Consider the following 17,432-nt stretch of genomic DNA (forward strand, 5'->3'; position numbering starts at 1 on the left):
TTTTGTACATAAAGGAGGCTGCTTGCATACTTGGGTTCCTTGGAAGAGGTTAGGAATAGATAAATGGCTTTAAAGGCCAAATTATTGGTAGTTTACTAGAGGATTGTCTAGGGGATGAACAGATAATTTATTTCAACAGGTGCATTATGGTAAAGCTAATCAAGTAATAGGGATATAGGAAACTTAGGTTGGTATCTTTTCAAAAAGAAGGAAGAGCATCTTGGACTGTAAAGCATGATTCTGATTAGTGATGGTAGAATTTAACACTTGTGATGCATGTGAGTGGCTATCCTGTAGATTTTAAAGGTGCAAGAGGTGAATTGCTGTGATCCTGTATAAAAAATGTGTGTCAATGGGATCTCGTATATCGATCAAATGTTTGATGATCATTAATTCAAGAGCATATTATTGGATGACTAACAACCCATTAAACAGGGAAGCAATGCAATGCATGGTTATTGATCGAGACATTTAAATAAAGAATAATTATTTAATGCATCGTTATGGTTTTTTTAATTTAATGATAATTGTGATTGATAAGAGTAAAAATAAAGCGTGGAACGGTTGATCGTCATGATCATTTTATTGACAGCTTGATAATGGGAAATTCGCAAATAGAGGAAGGATTAAGAGAAAGGAAAATGGTCATGCAGCGAATGAGGGGTTGAAGGGAATATGTAATAGATAAGGTCTTTTCCACCACTCTTAAGCCATCCAAATTTATAAATAAGGTCTTTTTCTTTATTAAAAGTATAATAGATATTTCACACAACTTTTTCAGAGAAAATAGGTACCCAACTAAATATAAGCTACTCTGAAATGTACCACTTTCGTATGTTTAACTAAACATATCAAAACTATTTTATCAGGCATCATATTTCTAGAAATCAGCTTTCAAAAAAAAAAAAAAAAATCTGATAAGAAAATATCCTTTCTGCGAACCAAACGAGTCCAAAGAGAAAGAGAAATGGTCATGTAAGAAATGAGGGGTTGAAGGGAATGTAAAAGTACTACCTTCTCAAACTCTTCGAGCAATCCAGCGAAGATGAAAAATAAGAATATTTATATACCAACAACTGCAATTTAGTAGGAAAAATATTAAAAGATGTTCTGATATCAAATTGGTGGATGCCATATAGTACGAGGGATCCTATGATAGGATAAGATAGACAGGGCCACTACATAGGAAAAAAGGGGAACAGATGAAACGAAACAATGCAATCACTCCATTTGGTGGGGACTTCAAATAATATAGACATCTTGTTTGATGCGACCCTTCTATATGTAATATCACATTGATTTGTAGACAAATGCCATATCATCTGAGTTGCATGTGGGTTTACATGAGTACAAAATAATGCAAAGATTTCGAGCTTTTATGAACCAAAAAAAGGTTCAGAAGGTTCAAATGTCCCTACCGATAGAAGTGTTCTATCAAATGACCAAGATAGGTTCCACTTTCTTAAGGATTGGAAGGGTTCAGAAATGTTAGAAAAGTGTTGACTCTTGACATTTGTCTAAAAGGAGAATACAAAGAATTAAAAAATGGTAATACTAGAGTGGTCTATTGCCTACATTGAACATTTTTTTTTCCCATTTCGTAGACGAAGTAGAGATTTTTATTCCAGGTTAAGTGAGATACTAGCAGAGTGCATCTCATTTTTTTTGTAAAACTAAAATTGTTGAGTTGATCAAGAATGGACATGCATCGATCAGGATCAAAATTAAATGGCACTCCAATCTGTTATTCTGAAATTGAGGACATAACAACCATGCATGTACCTCCCATGAACTCAGTCCCTTGGTTTATCTGTTAAAAATAACTCAAACAATGAACATGTAGCTTGCATTGCATGAGGATTACATCATCTAATATATATTTTGAAATATGATTAGTAATAGAAGACCCTACTGAACCAACCGAGGTATTGCCTTGTTAGTTCAACAATCAATTCAACTCCTCTATACCCACGCATGACAATTATTTCCGATTTACTTCCACAGCAAGTCTATATTAATAATTACATAAATTATGGGACAAGCATTCTTTAAACGAAGCTTGAATAGTGATGGTCATGGGAATCTGATGCAATGCCATACTAAGTGTACATGTTGACTGTCATATTTAGTATGGTTTTGGGTTTGGTAGTTTGCCTTGGAGGCTTAAACATAAGGTACAAGAGGAGAAGATTTGGTTAAGCACACTTGTATTAAAAATATATCATTATTCATTGCCAAATGTTTCTTTACTTTCTTCTAGATTTTTCAATTTGTTCCCCTTCTTTATGTCCTTTTCTCCCTTTGATAATATATTTTATAATTTTCTTCTCACCTAATTATCACTTGCTCTTTCTAAATAACAAAATAATCCTATCGTAAACAAGAAGTGATTTCAATTGCATGATGCTAGCTTGACAAATATTATATATCTATCCATGCCCAAATCACTCACAAAACTACACCTTGACAATAAAAAACCAAACCCGAACCAAGAACATTAAGAAACCCTACAATTTTTTTCTCTAAAACAACAAAAAAAAAATCTAATGGCCTGCTGTATAGTTGACCCTGTTACAATACTAAATCATCGAGTCTGGTAAGGATGAAGGTTTTATAGAATAATGGTCTGGTTCTTTCCAAACTGAACCCAACCTAGGGCGGCTAACCCGAGAAACAACCCAATGATCCAGGTTTCCTCTTTCCAAATGAACTGAGCCCGGCCCATGATGAGTTGCAGGTCAACCAAGCCCATCAACTTACGGATTGGATCTAGGTCTCAAACATAGATGTCTAGCGGGCCTGAACTGGATGTGAGTCATACTTTATCCCTACTTTGATTCATCAAATCTGCATCACCTAGATGACATGATGGAACCTTTATTATAGTTTACCACTTGGTTAGGCTTTGAAAGTTGGTCCTGAGAAGCTGGCCTAGCTGTAGCATTGCCATTAGGTTGCTCCACCTTAGTTTGTTGCATAAAAAAGCTCTAATCCTTTACAATTAGGTTGCCGAAGGTAGGCCTTGGTGCGTTATGACTTGAGTGTTAGGGGTTCGAAACATTTAAATGACCTCCCTACAAGGTAAGGTGGTGCATGTTTGACCCTTTCCAGGCCTTGTAGTGACAGAAACCTTATGCACTAGACGTTCCTTTCAAGGGTGCCGCTCCAGTGATAGCATACCGTTCTACCAAATGATGACTTGATATAATGCCTGGCTAAGTGTAGTGTTTTTAGTAGCCTATTGAATCTTTTTTTGCATGTCATCAATCTACATCTAATGGTCATTGAGCTGGTTTGAGTGATAGAATTATTGGCAAATCACTTGCTAGTTAGGTTGTTCATTGATACATTACGTCCTCATCTCGAGCTCAATTGATGGTGCACAATGTTGCATTAGGCCACTGACATGTCATTTAGCCCTTCATTCACCCTCTACAGTGGACCACCTTTCTGTTTGATAGGATGGGAAATTCTATGGTTGCCTCAAGTCCTATTTTTATCTACCTTATGGGCTAAAAAACCCGGCCACAATCATGTTATGGCCTTGGTGGCTTTGCTGGGCCTTATTGGGTCTTTTGCTCTTGGTGGTCAGGCATTAGGTGTGAATCTCATATATCAGATATCTCATAAATACAATATAAACAAACAAAAAGATGTAATAACTAAGAGGTTGTTCTGAGGAAACCACCCAAATGATTCATGATTTATACCTAAGAAGCCATTTGGGCTATCTACCATTCTAATGGCCATGATAGATCTCAATAGGCTATCACGAGGACTACTCAAGTACGTGCGGGGTCAGACATATTCCAACTATTCCGAAAGGTTATAAGTCTTGTACCTGCCCTGCTAAGCAATGAGCAGTGCTCAATTTAGTAGTTGTAGGCTTTCAGGCCTCTTGATTAATGATTGCTGGGCAGGTGATGCACATAAATATCTTGGTTTGGAAGGAGACTCAATTCCTTTTTAAGTTTTCTGTAATCTAAGTGTTATATGAGGTCATAGGTTGGTTATACGATACAAAGTACAGCATGTACGATATATGCTATCATGCAAACACTTAAAAAAGAGAATTGCCGGAGCTTCCCTAACATGCTATCTCTTCTGGAGTATTGATTATATGGTAGAGGCACAAAAATACTAGTCATATGGTTATAGAAGATTGACACGAGCTTGTGCTAAGCGAAATTAGAAGGGGTCAAACCACTTTGAGCCATGTAGAGCCATGCTATCATTTGCCATGCTAACTGCCCCAACCGACCCATTCCCGATTGCTCGAACATATCTAAACCTAGCTTAGCTTGTATGTACTTACAATCGAGTCATGTGCATCTATTTCAATATCCTTTTTGTGAGGAGGCCAGCCGGCTATTAGGCTATAGCCTCAATTGCAAGAACTTTGAGTGCAAACCCTACAAATTCAATACGTTCCCCCTCAGACATGGTCTAGTTTTCACATTGGTATTCCAAAGGATTTATCAAACTAATTGATTAATTATACAATATCAGTTAGTATAAAAATATAATCAGATCATTACTTTCAAAAAATAGTAGAAGAACCGTGCTTGCATTAAAAGATTGATTGAGTTGCCAAGTGAACATACCAAGTGAACCATTGAGCTGAATTAAATCCCAATACATCAAGCTGATTCAACCAACTCTTGAGTTGACTCGGTGGCGAGTCTCTAAAGCTATCATTCAAGTCGATCAATTCTTTTAACAATAGCATGTGGGCCTCCTATCCTGGACCCAATGAACAAGTGAAGTCTATCCATGACCAAAGGCTTGGCAGAAGCAAGAATAAATGGAATTGACTTGGTGACGGGATATCCTTGCAATGGTTTTAGCTGAGAGTCAATCATAGCTTGCAGACACAATGAACACAATGATGCCTCTCTAAGCTTTTCTTCCTTCGGTTAAGCCGTCGAATCGAGGGCCGGCAACCAGCCCACAGAGTTAGGTGGTTGTCAGCTCATCTCCAGCCTTGCTTCTGATTCATTGTACCATGGTGTTAGAAACTTCAGCATAATTATATGGTGTCATGTTTAATTTAGAGTTCTCGTATAGGGTCTTAATTGGTCTCTAAGCATGGCGACTTGGTGATTTAATTTCTTGGTTATCTTGGAGGGGTTCTAAGCCGCCTTGTAGCAACGGACAACATTTAGAGGTTCAGGGTGGTCCATGCATGTCATACCAACTCCAGCCCTAATCATGGGGTTGGGCCCAAGCTAACACCTTTCTGTGTGGATGGATTCTTGCAAGCAGGCAATCGGAAGGAAAAACGTCATTCTTGAGTTGCTTTTTCTTGCTAAGAGCTAAGCTAACACTTAAACAGTCAAAAGCTTATCATTACTTGGTTGCGTTTTGTTTAAATGTGACATGTGATAACCAGCTCGGACTTGGCCCAGCAGCTGGCACCTTGCTCCTCTTTTAAGCTTGCTAGACTGAGTTGAGTTGATAGATGAACTCCAATCCAAGAGAGAAAAAACAAATTACCATCTGAAATACCAAGAGATTGGATAATTTTTTTCTTTTGTTTTTCTGATGAAATTGCAGGATATTTGCATTGGCTTTTGGCCTGCAAGCTTCTTCCTCGTTCCATCTTATTCTGATATCTTTTTAATGATCCATTTTCTTCCTTCCCAATTTGGTTTAAAATATATCACCAACTACAGGTTAGATGTGAATCCAAATAAATCCTGATGAACAAAAACTCTTTGAGTATTCGTGCTGCAATGGCCCCTAACTTTTGTCAGACTATCCCACTGTGGTTTTTATAGGTATTGCAATATTCATTTTACCTCCTATTTGGATATTTCTATAGGATTAGACTGAAAACTTTATACGAGTCAAGCCTGATGGCCCATCTAGCTTTCATTTTCTAAGAACATGTCCAAATTCGGCTAGATCCTAGCCTTTGGGCTGCAGAAGCTCTTTTTTTTTTGTTCTTACTACAGGATTTATGCTAAGTAGAGTTTGGTTGAGATAGGATGATTTCAATCTATGAATCCTATAGAATTTTTAGCCCGATCCCATAGAAATAGCCAAACATGCCTTTAGTTTTTTTTTTTCTTGATTTTTCTTTTCTGAAAAATTTCTTGGCCACACTACTATTTCTAATATGAACGGTAAGTTGTTAAGCTTACATCAAACTCCAATCACCTGTTTGTGAAACTCAAAATATATTATTAATTATTTTCCTATCAGCCAAAATCTTCAGAGTCACTTAATTAATCAACATGGTTTCTCGACTCATTCTAGTTAGCATGCTCGTTATTTTGACTCATTTTAGCCATTATAATTTTTCCATGTGCAAGGAGGAGTGTTTACTCTTTTTCTATCCACTCAAGTTTTTAGGGCTAATTGTTTAATTAACCAGTAAAAGATAGACACTATGAAAGGTCTAGAAACCAATAGTTAGATGAATCACACCGAAAGCTGATGCAGTTTACAAGGACTGTTGGATCTCTCATGGTGTCCATCAGTAGAGTTCAGATTGCAAGGCAATGAATCCGAGTCTGTTCCATGCCAATGCTGGCGATGAGGGTAGCTTGTTTCTCGCCATGCACACTGAAAGTCCTACTCAATGTGAGGCAATATTCCACTCAAATGTTAGGTTATTAAAAGCTTGGCAAATGTGTTCTTAATGAGGGCCAAATATAAAGTACAACAGGACTAGGATGAGTTAGAGGTGGGAACCATGCAAGGAGCTAGAAGCAAAACCATTAAATGCTTCAGATCATGAATGAAGGTGGGGAGCACAAATAATTCATTCCCAAATAATTTAGCATTTAATTTCATTAAAATATTAAAAGAGCTTTGCAATCTTCTGAGAACAGCATGAAATGATTTGAAAGCATAGGTTGGCGTCTGTTAGTCAGATTGATATCCCTCCATATCACTCAAAGAACTAAAAAAAAAAAAGAAAGTTAGGATCCGCATGGCCCTTGCGTGAGCAGGCTCTACTGTTGATAGTTCTAACACGCGGAAAAAGATTTGATCCCCATCTCCCCATCCAGTGGCTTTTTTCTTATAAAAAAGAGTTGATGAATTAATTAATTCCAGGATGGGGCCAAGTTCATGAGTGCCCAATCCATCATCTTTTTTTTTTTTTTCTATCATTCTTTTTCTCTACTGTGCAAAGTGCTTTTTAATTGTCTTTTTTCGCCACTATTAACATAGAGGCCTGCCTAAAAGTCATGGGACCAATGACTTCATGCTTATAATTTATTAAAAGTTATAAAATATTGCCATAAACTTATGCCCTTCTGTTGCATATAATATGCAGGTGAATTCTATTGGGGTAACATTATTTACTTATGATTATAAAATCTTGCCATAAACTTTTTTCTTTCCTCTCCTTTTCTTTTCTTCTTTGGGATGACTAAGCTTGTTGAATACATTATCTTCCACAGATATTACATGCATCTTGTGCCACAAACTCTAGTAATATAATCACCAAACTGTTAAGCTGAAATCCTTTTTAATTGTAGCTAGATAAAGTAGACAAGTTTGGAATTTTATTTATGGTTCTATATATATTCTGCAGGGAATAATAATGAAAGAAATATCTGATCTTTTCATAGATATGTTGAGAGAATTATTTATATGAAATACAAAACTAATAATTTGCAAAACTTGGACATAGAATCTCCTTCTAAGGGACAAGGAGTTCAACCAGGCACAATTTACATCATTATTTTATTATTTTCACGCTACTAATGCTAAATTAATACGCAAATTTCATAAAATGAAATTGCACCTATCTGTTAGAGAAAGCTCTAGTGAAGGAGCTACACAATAGCCCTATAACTTTTGCATGTGAGATTTTTGTGTCACCATGTATTTAACAATTTTTATATTAAATTTTGGTGTTAAGTTTTTAATCACCAATTAAGAGTGTCAGAGTCAAAAGATGATCTACTTAACACCCATTAAACGTGTTAGACTAGCTTAAAATCTAATTATCCCCATGAAAAATTGGAAAAGCTAAATTATTCACCAAAAACTTAGGAACGTATACATTTAAATCTAATCACAAGCGTCATGATCGGCCCGTGGTCGACCTCTACGAATGCATGTTGCAATGTCTCTTAGTTCACATAGACTATGAGCTGAGTTCGCTCTAATACCATTGGTAACAACTCAGGACTTCACCTAAAAAAGCTAGCGAGAAAGTATTTTTTGGATTTCTTACTCCTGTATCCAAAATCTACTTAGCGAATAATCGATATGGTACTAAACACGCACATATATGGATTCTTATAATTAAAAGGCTAGAGAAATTACATAAAGGTTAAATTATCCAATCATGTACTTGGCAAGCTTGATGTTAAAGCTCATCCTCGGCAAAGTAGGCTAAAATTTGAGTCCTTCTTGGACCTCAAGGCGTCTCATCGTGTCGAGTGGTCCAGCCTTCAGGGCGAGGGGTGGGCCCACATTGAGGTTGCTCCGACTGCTTGCGTGTTTGTCCTCTTCCCACCACCCTTCGTGTCCGCGTATGTGGAAGAGGGTCCCACCAGCTCAAGTGATGGACTTTGGGTTCATGGGGACTCAAGTGAGATCGTGCCTGGCTGGAAGTCACGATGGTGGTGGGTCGACCGGGCCAATGGTCAAACCACGAGGGAGGCGTGCACCTTTTGTTTTTTCTTTTCCAAACATGCACTTAAAGGGCTATCCAATGAGACGGCTAGCTGGATGGCTGGCTACGTGGCCCACTACTCAGGATATACTCTTTGATCAGAGAAAGGAAAGCTACCATAGGCACTCCGCGAACTTTTGTTTTTTGATTTTATTGGATGTATTAGTACACGCATTGTATGAAGAACCTGCTAAAGTAAAAAGAAGAAGGAGAAGAAGAAGAAGAAAAGAAAAGAAAAGAAAAGAAAGAAAGAAAGAAAAAAAAAAAGAGCTCTCCAATAACCATTTTTTAAATAGCTGTAAATCATAAAAACATCAGTTCTATTAAAAGACCACATCTATATAGTTTAATGCAGTTATAATATTTTTACATTTTTCTTCAATTTTATTCTTGCTAAATCTTTTTGGTGCCACCTTTTCTCTAGTTAAGCCTCTTTCTGGTATTTTTTTTCTTTCTTATGTGAGGTTTGCTTTTCGCTAACAAGAAAATCTGCAACCAATGCATATCGGAAGAACTATAAAAAATTTAGGATCTATTTTTACAATTTTATTATTTTTATTTCTCCACAAGTTAGTGAAATACAATACAGGAACTTGGCATTGAGAATAGCATTTGTAGGAAACTTTTGCTATTCTTTGCTTTATTTTTCATTCTTTTGAAAGCAATAAAATTTTGCTACAAAAAATTCTAAAGATTTGACAAACATTTTTTGAAAAAATAATAGAGTTTCATTATATAAGTTGCTCAATTTAGTTCATTTCTTTCTTGGATTTTTGAAACAGTACAGAAAGGACAGGTAGTTATGAATGGGCAGTGAACCCATTTCGAATTAAAAACATCCTTCAGATGCATATCATTAAAAGTTTCTGCATTTTGGTATTAGCGGATTCATTCTCATACTAATGTGCTCGATGAAGTCTGCAACTAACCCTAATAGAGCCTTGGATCCATTGGAACTTGATGTGTTCACCTATACTATACAAAATTTGTATAGTTGGGAGTTGGGGATTTCAAATCAAGCATATAGGTAGTCTTTTTTTATTATTATTTGTAGAACTAATTTAATGGGTAATCTTTCCATAACATTAAATTTTCACTCACCACCATTCTCAACTTGTGTAATCTTTTATATTTCCTATACAATCTTTTAATCATTAAAGTAGAAATTAGAAATAGGATTGTAGCCTAATAGCTATATCCATCCTCTAAATCGAGAAGATTCTATACCTAAATCTTAGAAAGTTGTTTGTCGACGTGCGACCTAAGTAATCATTACATCATCGCTTTAAAATAATTAATAATCGATGGTGTCACCACCACCATTCTAATTCAGAATGAGCTTCAACTCATTTGCAACCTGCAACTCTGTAACACTTGCTATGCCATAGAAACCTTCTCATCATAAAACGCATTCCTTAATTTTGCTTGACTATGGTTCATATCTTTTGATTTCTAAATTTCAATAAACATATATCCATAATTGACATCAAGATATATCTAGTTGGCAGCAATTGCATGGGAGACAGCAGCATGAACATGCTTTGGTAGTCACATGTTACCAATGTTTTAACATGTTATTGGATTGGGGGAAAAAAAGGAAAAATTTAAAAGTATCAGACACCAGTATGAGTACAAGATTAACCCAACCATCTGGCCGATAAAGCGTGTACAAAATATTCTGCTTTGCGCTACCAGGAGCTGACGGACCTACGTTCTTATGAGAAAAATACTCAGCTGCTGTCCTGTGCTCCCCACCGGGTTTATCATATGAAACGACTCCGAGTCAACCGATCCAATGACTCGCTCGAAACTCGCCCTCAGGTACATGAGGTCTCCGTCGCCGGACTTGGACTCGCCAGGGAGAACTCCGGCGCCCACGGATATCGACTGCATGAGCTTAAACACCGCGGCGTCGCCCTCGCTCATCTGCCGCCGGACGGCGAACCCCACCTTCCGGCCGTTGCAGTACATCGACCACGCCGACACGTGGAAGAGCGAGGCCGAGCGGGCGCGGGCCCGGTCGCACTCGAGCGCGATCCGGAGCAGGCCGTGCTGCATCTCCCGGGCGAGGTAGGCGGTGGGGACGGCGAATTCGAGGAGGAGGATGGGGGCGGCGGCTCGCGAGGTGGAGGAGGAGTCGTCGTGGAGGCAGAAGCTGACGCGGCCGCGGCGGTAGCCGAAGAAGGTACCGGTGACGGTGGTGGTGGTGGTGGAGGCGGCGTCGGAGTAGTCGTCAGCAGCGGGATGGAAGCCGCAGCATGGGACCATGCACTCGACGAGGGAGCGGAAGGAGCGCCGGAAGCGGACGTCCTTAGTGCAGTCGACGGCGGTCGACGTGTCGATGATGCCGAGGTGGCCGCCGTAGCTGCCCAAGTCTATCATTCTCATCTCGTTTGATCGATGGATTATTTTGAGCAACAGAGAAGAAAAATGAGAAAATATGACAGAAAAAGAGAGGAGAATTAATAGGAGGGATGGATGGGTCTTTCTGCAGCAAGTTTGAGGCTCAGAGAAGAAGAGTTTATAGAATGGGAAGGTGGTGAGGTGGGGCGGTGGCGAGGGGTTTAAGTAGGAGGAAGTAAGAATAAGGGGGTTGAAGAGAAGAGAAATGGAGGCGTGGGGGGAGCCAGTTTTGGGTGGGGCAAAGTGCGGGCCGAGGAATCATGGAGGAAACGGGGGGACAATAATTCTGCCCACGAGGGGTGCGGGTGGGAGGCGCGTGCGTCGCGGTGGAGAGAGCATGGACTCAAACGGCAGCCGTTCATAATGTCACTTGTTTTCTTATAAAAGTCCTTGAACACATATAGGGAAGTCGATATTAATTATTTCATGACCCAGAATAATTAATGACTTAGAGAAAATTTATCAAGAGATTGCGCCACGGTATTATATCATTTTATTGGTAAGATATATTGTAAGAGAAGAAAGGTAGTGTTGCTATTTTAGACCGTTTTCTAAAACGATCTAAAATGTGCCACAAAACAAGTGCTTCAGATTTAAAAGAACTCTCATGTAGTATCTAAGATTCAGATGTTGGATATATGTTGAAAAGTTTAAATTTGATACATGTTGTCGGTCCCTCCACTAACCACTCAAGCTTTTGAGAGCATGTTGTAAGTCATGTGGTATTAAAGTTAGAAAAATATTTATTCAAATTTTGTTTAAATTATTTTTTGAGTTCATTCGGTTAGGATAGGAAAATGCTCCAGGGTGCCTATCATGTGCACATGAAAAGTTGATCGATCCCACCACTATTGATTTAGGATCTCTGAAATCAATCAATTCCTTATATTTGGTAACTGTTGCTGTTGGAAATTGGTCTGATCAAAACATCGAGCTAGCTCGGCTACTGAAGTGTTCGGACATTCAGCTGACCGAGGAGGTCGGATGAAGATTGCGATATGTCTTTGAGGTTGCAATAGCTCCGATGTCGATCGCTCCTGAGGTGTCACTGAATGAAAAAGACCGTGCTCCGATCTTTGCCTCGATGCCTAATCTGACTAGAAACAACAAAGACAGAGAAGTCTTCTTATCGAAGAATGTTCGGCGGGTAACCCTTTGATGTCTAAGTCAGACAGACTCTCAGAAAATAATGGAGGTGTTGTGAGAGCTGCAAGATAGCAGCGTAAGGGTATAAAAGGGCTCGAGAGCACTTATTTGGAGGATTCTCCTGGAACGGTTTGTATAGGCAAGGGTTGGCGCCCGTCGCCGAGGAATTCAGATGCACAGATCGGCCATTTTTGGTAATCGATCGTATATCCCAAAAATCACGTGCGGACGTTTCGGCTGTACACCTCGCTCATTTGAAATGTATTTATAGAAATCATTTGTGATCGTGGATGAGGTGTCGCTAGTTGAGGGGGTTTTGAAACTTAAAGGACTCTTCACGCGCCTCTGTGCCGAGTTTTGATTGATTGATCAGAGGCTTCATGATAAGCTCTCATTAGTCAGCTTGCCACATCGACTATGGTCGGTGCCGGAATGTTTCACTTGCCCTTTTCTTCCAAGGCCAAGCTAACTTATTGGCTCAAGCGATTAAAATAAATTTCCTGATGAGGTTGGCCATTCAAGGCAAGTTGTGAATACGAGCTGTGAAACCGAGCCGCCACAACTGTCTTTTCGGTTTTATTGTAGAGATCTTTTGGATACTGCATTTATGAAGGACATGCTAGCATCTACGCTTTGCGAAGCGGTATCATTCGCGATAGGAGTTTCAGTACAATAATTTGACATTTTGGCTGATGGTAATCTAGGTGATCGTCCAGAGGCAAACGTTTGAGGGACACGTGGGAAGATTGGCTAGGGTACATGAACCACCATGCCGATCCGAGTCGTCCGAGGCTCTCTATAAGATGGGAGACTAGTGTATCTCTCCCATTTTGATCTCAGCATTTTGGTGCTTGGATAGAGAGAGATTGCGATTAGGCAATTGTGGTCACTTCCTTCATATGCTTTTGCGAGAGTTTCATCACCTCACTGAAGTTCTTTTGCCTTTGGAGGTCTTTGGTAAGTTCCTTGCCTTCCTTCCAAGCTTTCTTTTTGCCCTCCTAGGATCTTCATCTCTATTTTTTTTCCTCCTTTCTTTCTTCATCCTTCTGTGATGGATCCATCTCTGGAGGACAATGAAAGGGCGGGCAAGGGTTCTCCTAACCAAGCTTCCATGGCTTTGAGCATAACCTAATTCGAGGTTGTCTTGGGTCCGGATGCTAAAAAAGCATCCTTGAAGAGTCTGACCTTGACAGGATCTAAGTAAAGTTCTTTGCTCTTTAGAACTTCTCCTCGGAGTTGCCCGATCTTTTTGATCGGTTGACGTCGCCTCAGAAGAATCAATTTGCCCTCTATGAGAAAACTTGAGAGTGGGGCTGAGGCTCCCGATTTCTTTGATTATTGTTGATATGTTAGCTTAGTACCAACTTGTCTTAGCCCAATTTGTCCCTAATGCTTGGAGGATGATCGTTGGTTTTTTTTTTCGCTTTTTGAAGCTCCTCGGGAATGTTCTGTCCGTGGGGTCATTCCGAGTCTTCTTTCAAGTGAAAATGCATCCTCAAAACAAAAGTTGATGGTACCTTTCCTACAGGTAGGGCTTCAGTATCCTTCCATCCGACCCTTTCTCTATCTATAGTTGGAAGGGTAAATTTTTCTTCATGACCTTAACGAGTCATAGGGTTTTCCGATGCGGTGGAAGATGTCGAGGACGAAAGTGCTTAGCCTCTTCCTCATCCAGCAGGATGAGGAGCAAGCGTCGGTCAATGTCTTTCGTCGGATGAAAGCTCCAGCTTTAGCTGAACTACTATATGAGGCAGCCTTGGTAAATGCTAGTCTTAGCACCGCTCCTATCAAGGGTAATTTTCTTTGCTTTGCTTTTGCTTCTTCCCAAGTATAACTGCTAGGTCGGCTGACTTGCTGTTTTTTTTCCTTGTAGCGATGAAGTTTGGCATCGGTCAGCTATTCAGCACCTCAAAAAAGAGGCCCGACGAAGTCGGTCAGTCGAAAAAGAGGAAGAAGAAGATGATGGTGGTGGGCTCATATTTCTTTGCTTTGCTTTTGCTTCTTCCCAAGTATAACTGCTAGGTTGGCTTGCTTGTTTTTGTCCTTGTAGCGATGAAGTTCGGCATCGGCAAGCTATTCAGCACCTCAAAAAAGAGGCTCGACGAAGTCGGTCCGTCAAAAAGGAGGAAGAAGAAGACGATGGTGGTGGGCTCGTCTGCTGCCGAGGCCGAGTTCCCTGTCGAGTTGAGCCCGGTAGATGCTGCTCGAGTCGAGAAGAGGTTTGCTAAGGAGGGATCACTCGAGGATGAGTTGATCTCTATCATCCCTATTTTTGCTCGTCTACCTGCCTCGGAGTCTTCTCAGGAAGCAATCCTTGCCATGGCCTCCAAGGATGTTTTGGTAGTTGCTCCTGTGGCTTCCCCAATTTCTACAGCCGCTTCGAGGGTCGTTCACACTCCAGCGGTTGAGCCTCAGAACGCTTAGACTTCGACGACCGCTCTGGAGGAGGCTACTCCGACCTTAGCACCAGTGTTTAGGTTGATGCCCATCTTGGTCGTTGCTGGCGGTTCTTGCAAGCTTCACCTTCTGCATCCCGGTCTTCATCGCAAAGGTCTGGTTCGGTGACTTTTCAGTTGGATTGGTTGGTCAAGGTCGGGAACTCGATGCTCGACCATGGCGACCCCCCGGTGATATGAGAGATGGTTCGGGAGTTTGTGTTCCCCGAAGACAAGAAAGAGCTTTAAAAGAAGTCAGTCGAGAGTCTCATTTCCTTGTCGTGCCATGTTACCATCGAGATAAGGATGCAAGCTTTGGAACTTTGAGGTTCCTTTTTGATCGGTAGGATTGAGTGTTTCCTTTCTACTCGCAGGGGCTCTATGCCGCGTGAGTATTGGTGGTGATTATCTGCTCTTACCGGCGCAAGTCGGAGAGTGCCGATCGTCGAATTCGCGAGGCCAAGCAGGGTAGGGCCTAGGCTGAGGAGAAGCGGTCAATGACCGAGAAGGCGAGAGAGAGGGCCAAGGCCCAAGCTCATCTCTTCGAGATTGTCAAGGCTCAGACTAAGGTCTGATGAACCGGCCCGTACCGCCCGGTTCGAACCGGTCCGGCCTATAACCGGTATGCCGGAGTAGTGAAAATCGATACGGGACGGTTCTGTGCCGAGATGGAGAAGACGAAGAGAAGGAGAGAGAACGTGGGGAAGAGAGGAAGGGAGGAGACTCGTCGCCACCATCAGAGAGCCGTGGCCGCGGCCTTGGCCTCTGTCGCGCCCCTGCGGTATCCGCCCCCCCGGCATCCGCCGCCCCTCTGCGGCTCTCTGATGGCGGCGACAGGTCTCTTCTCTCTTTCTTTTCTCCGCGCTTTCTCTCCTTCTCTTCTTCTTTCTCGGCTCCGGTAGAGAAGAACTGGCCGGTTCGTACCAGCCGATTCCGGAACGAATCGGAACTGTACCGATTTGGTAGGTGATCGGTACGCCTACCGAACTCGGTACGGCGAACCTTGGCTCAGACCAACCTGATGGAGGCCAAGTTCTTAGAGATCTAGCAGGAAATCAGCAAGGTGATTGTCTAGATCAAGGAGGATGAGTAAGAGATCACACATCTCAATGATGCGGTGGCAGAGACAGAGGATAGAACTTCTCGGGCCGAGAAAAGGTTCATCCAAGTGGAAAACAAGACCGACCAAACCTAGAATAGGGCTGCCCGATCTAGGTAAAAAGTTTTTGGCAAACATTCCTAGAAGAACTGAGAGCTTCAAAGAGCTTAGCAAGGACCGCTACGGCACTACCAGATTCCATAAAAATATTGATTTTATTAGAAAAAGTTTAAGATTAAGAGAGAAACAAGCCCACTTTCAGCGTCGAGGTAATGGCAGAGACGACATCGGGAAGAAAGGTCCGAATCTCGTCCACTGTTCTTCCTCGAAGGAACGGCTCGCTGTAATCATTGCCTCCAATCTCTTCCATGAAGTAAAGGGAGCTCCGAAGATACCTTCGCATTCTGCCATGCGAACAAGAACTAGAAGTGAATAATTTGCTTTTTTAAGCAGCATTATTGCTCCACGCCCCTTGAATACATGATGCCATTCGGGCGTTAAAAATTCATAAATTTGGTAACCTAATAGAGCAGTTATAAATAAATTCTCTTATCTAACCCTTTTTAAAAGAAAGAGCCCGAAGCAAATCCGTTGACCTGCCGCTAAAACTTCAACTGAAAAAGTAAGACGTGAACCAGTTGACCTCAACATGATCTTTCCCCCCAAATGCATCCATTCCGGGCTGAGCATTAGTACTCAGAATCAGTTGAGAAATCTATCAAAAATCGTTTCTAGATTGCACTCTACCTAAAGCCCTTGCGAGTTTTTATGTGAATAATTATTTTTTGGTTTTGAATAACAATTTATATATATTTAGTGGTTGCATACAACAATCTTTAATCATGCATGGTCTCGGGTTTACCAAAAAATTCCATGCAAAGTCTCGTTATTCGCCAATTGTCCCCCCAAGTTATTATTGTGGCTTAATGATTTCTAATGCATGGAAATGATTATTGTTAGTGGATCTCAGTTGCCCCACTGTCACATGTCAGTGTATAGTTTACTTACCTTAAACTAGCTCGCCGTAATTGATCTAAATACCAAAAAAATATTGCAATTGACTCATACTATCACACTATAAGATGAGGAGTGGTAGGTAGGTAAATGGATGATGGAAACTGTTACGGGGGAACTTAGCCACCATGCCCCACGTGACCGGTACGCGCGCCCAGGAAGACTACGGCAGCCCCTTGATCCAGCAATCCGACCCCGAGTCGGACATCTTCGGCTCCGCAGCCCGACCCCGAGTCGGCTGCCCCTTGATCCAGCAATCCGACCCCGAGTCGGACATCTTCGGCTCCGCAGCCCGACCCCGAGTCGGCTGCCCCTTGATCCAGCAATCCGACCCCGAGTCGGACATCTTCGGCTCCGCAGCCCGACCCCGAGTCGGCTGCCCCTTGATCCAGCAATCCGACCCCGAGTCGGACATCTTCGTCTCCGCAGCCCGACCCCGAGTCGGACATCTCTCGACAACGACAGGCTATTCCCCAGAGGCACGCCGCGGCCCTCTGCTCCACTACACCCAGCAACGGTCGTATCCGGCGCTGCTCCACGATCCCCTGTAACAGCCGTACAAAGCGGAGCTCCACTACGCCCTGTCATGGCCGTACCCAGCGCTGCCCCACGACGCCCTGTAACGGCCATGTCAGTGGCAGCTCCATCGTGCTACACGATGACCAACCCCCCAAAAGGACCCCCCAGCCTGGTA

At 41.6% G+C, this 17,432-nt stretch overlaps 1 protein-coding gene across 1 annotated transcript; it reads right to left on the reverse strand.

Moving 5' to 3' along the window:
- Positions 1 to 10,063: 10,063 nt before the first annotated feature.
- Positions 10,064 to 11,393, reverse strand: LOC103713876 (protein MIZU-KUSSEI 1). Its single transcript, XM_008800925.3, has one exon. The coding sequence runs from the start codon at positions 11,027 to 11,029 to the stop codon at positions 10,349 to 10,351; it is 681 nt and encodes a 226-aa protein (XP_008799147.2). The 5' UTR covers positions 11,030 to 11,393; the 3' UTR covers positions 10,064 to 10,348.
- Between the last annotated feature and the right edge of the window lie 6,039 nt (positions 11,394 to 17,432).

This window comes from Phoenix dactylifera, chromosome 11, assembly GCF_009389715.1.
Source record: "Phoenix dactylifera cultivar Barhee BC4 chromosome 11, palm_55x_up_171113_PBpolish2nd_filt_p, whole genome shotgun sequence".
NCBI lineage: Eukaryota > Viridiplantae > Streptophyta > Magnoliopsida > Arecales > Arecaceae > Phoenix > Phoenix dactylifera.

Excerpts from the sequence above, each read along its gene's own strand:
- LOC103713876 (XM_008800925.3), bottom strand. The coding sequence starts at position 11,029 with ATGAGAATGATAGACTTGGGCAGCTACGGCGGCCACCTCGGCATCATC.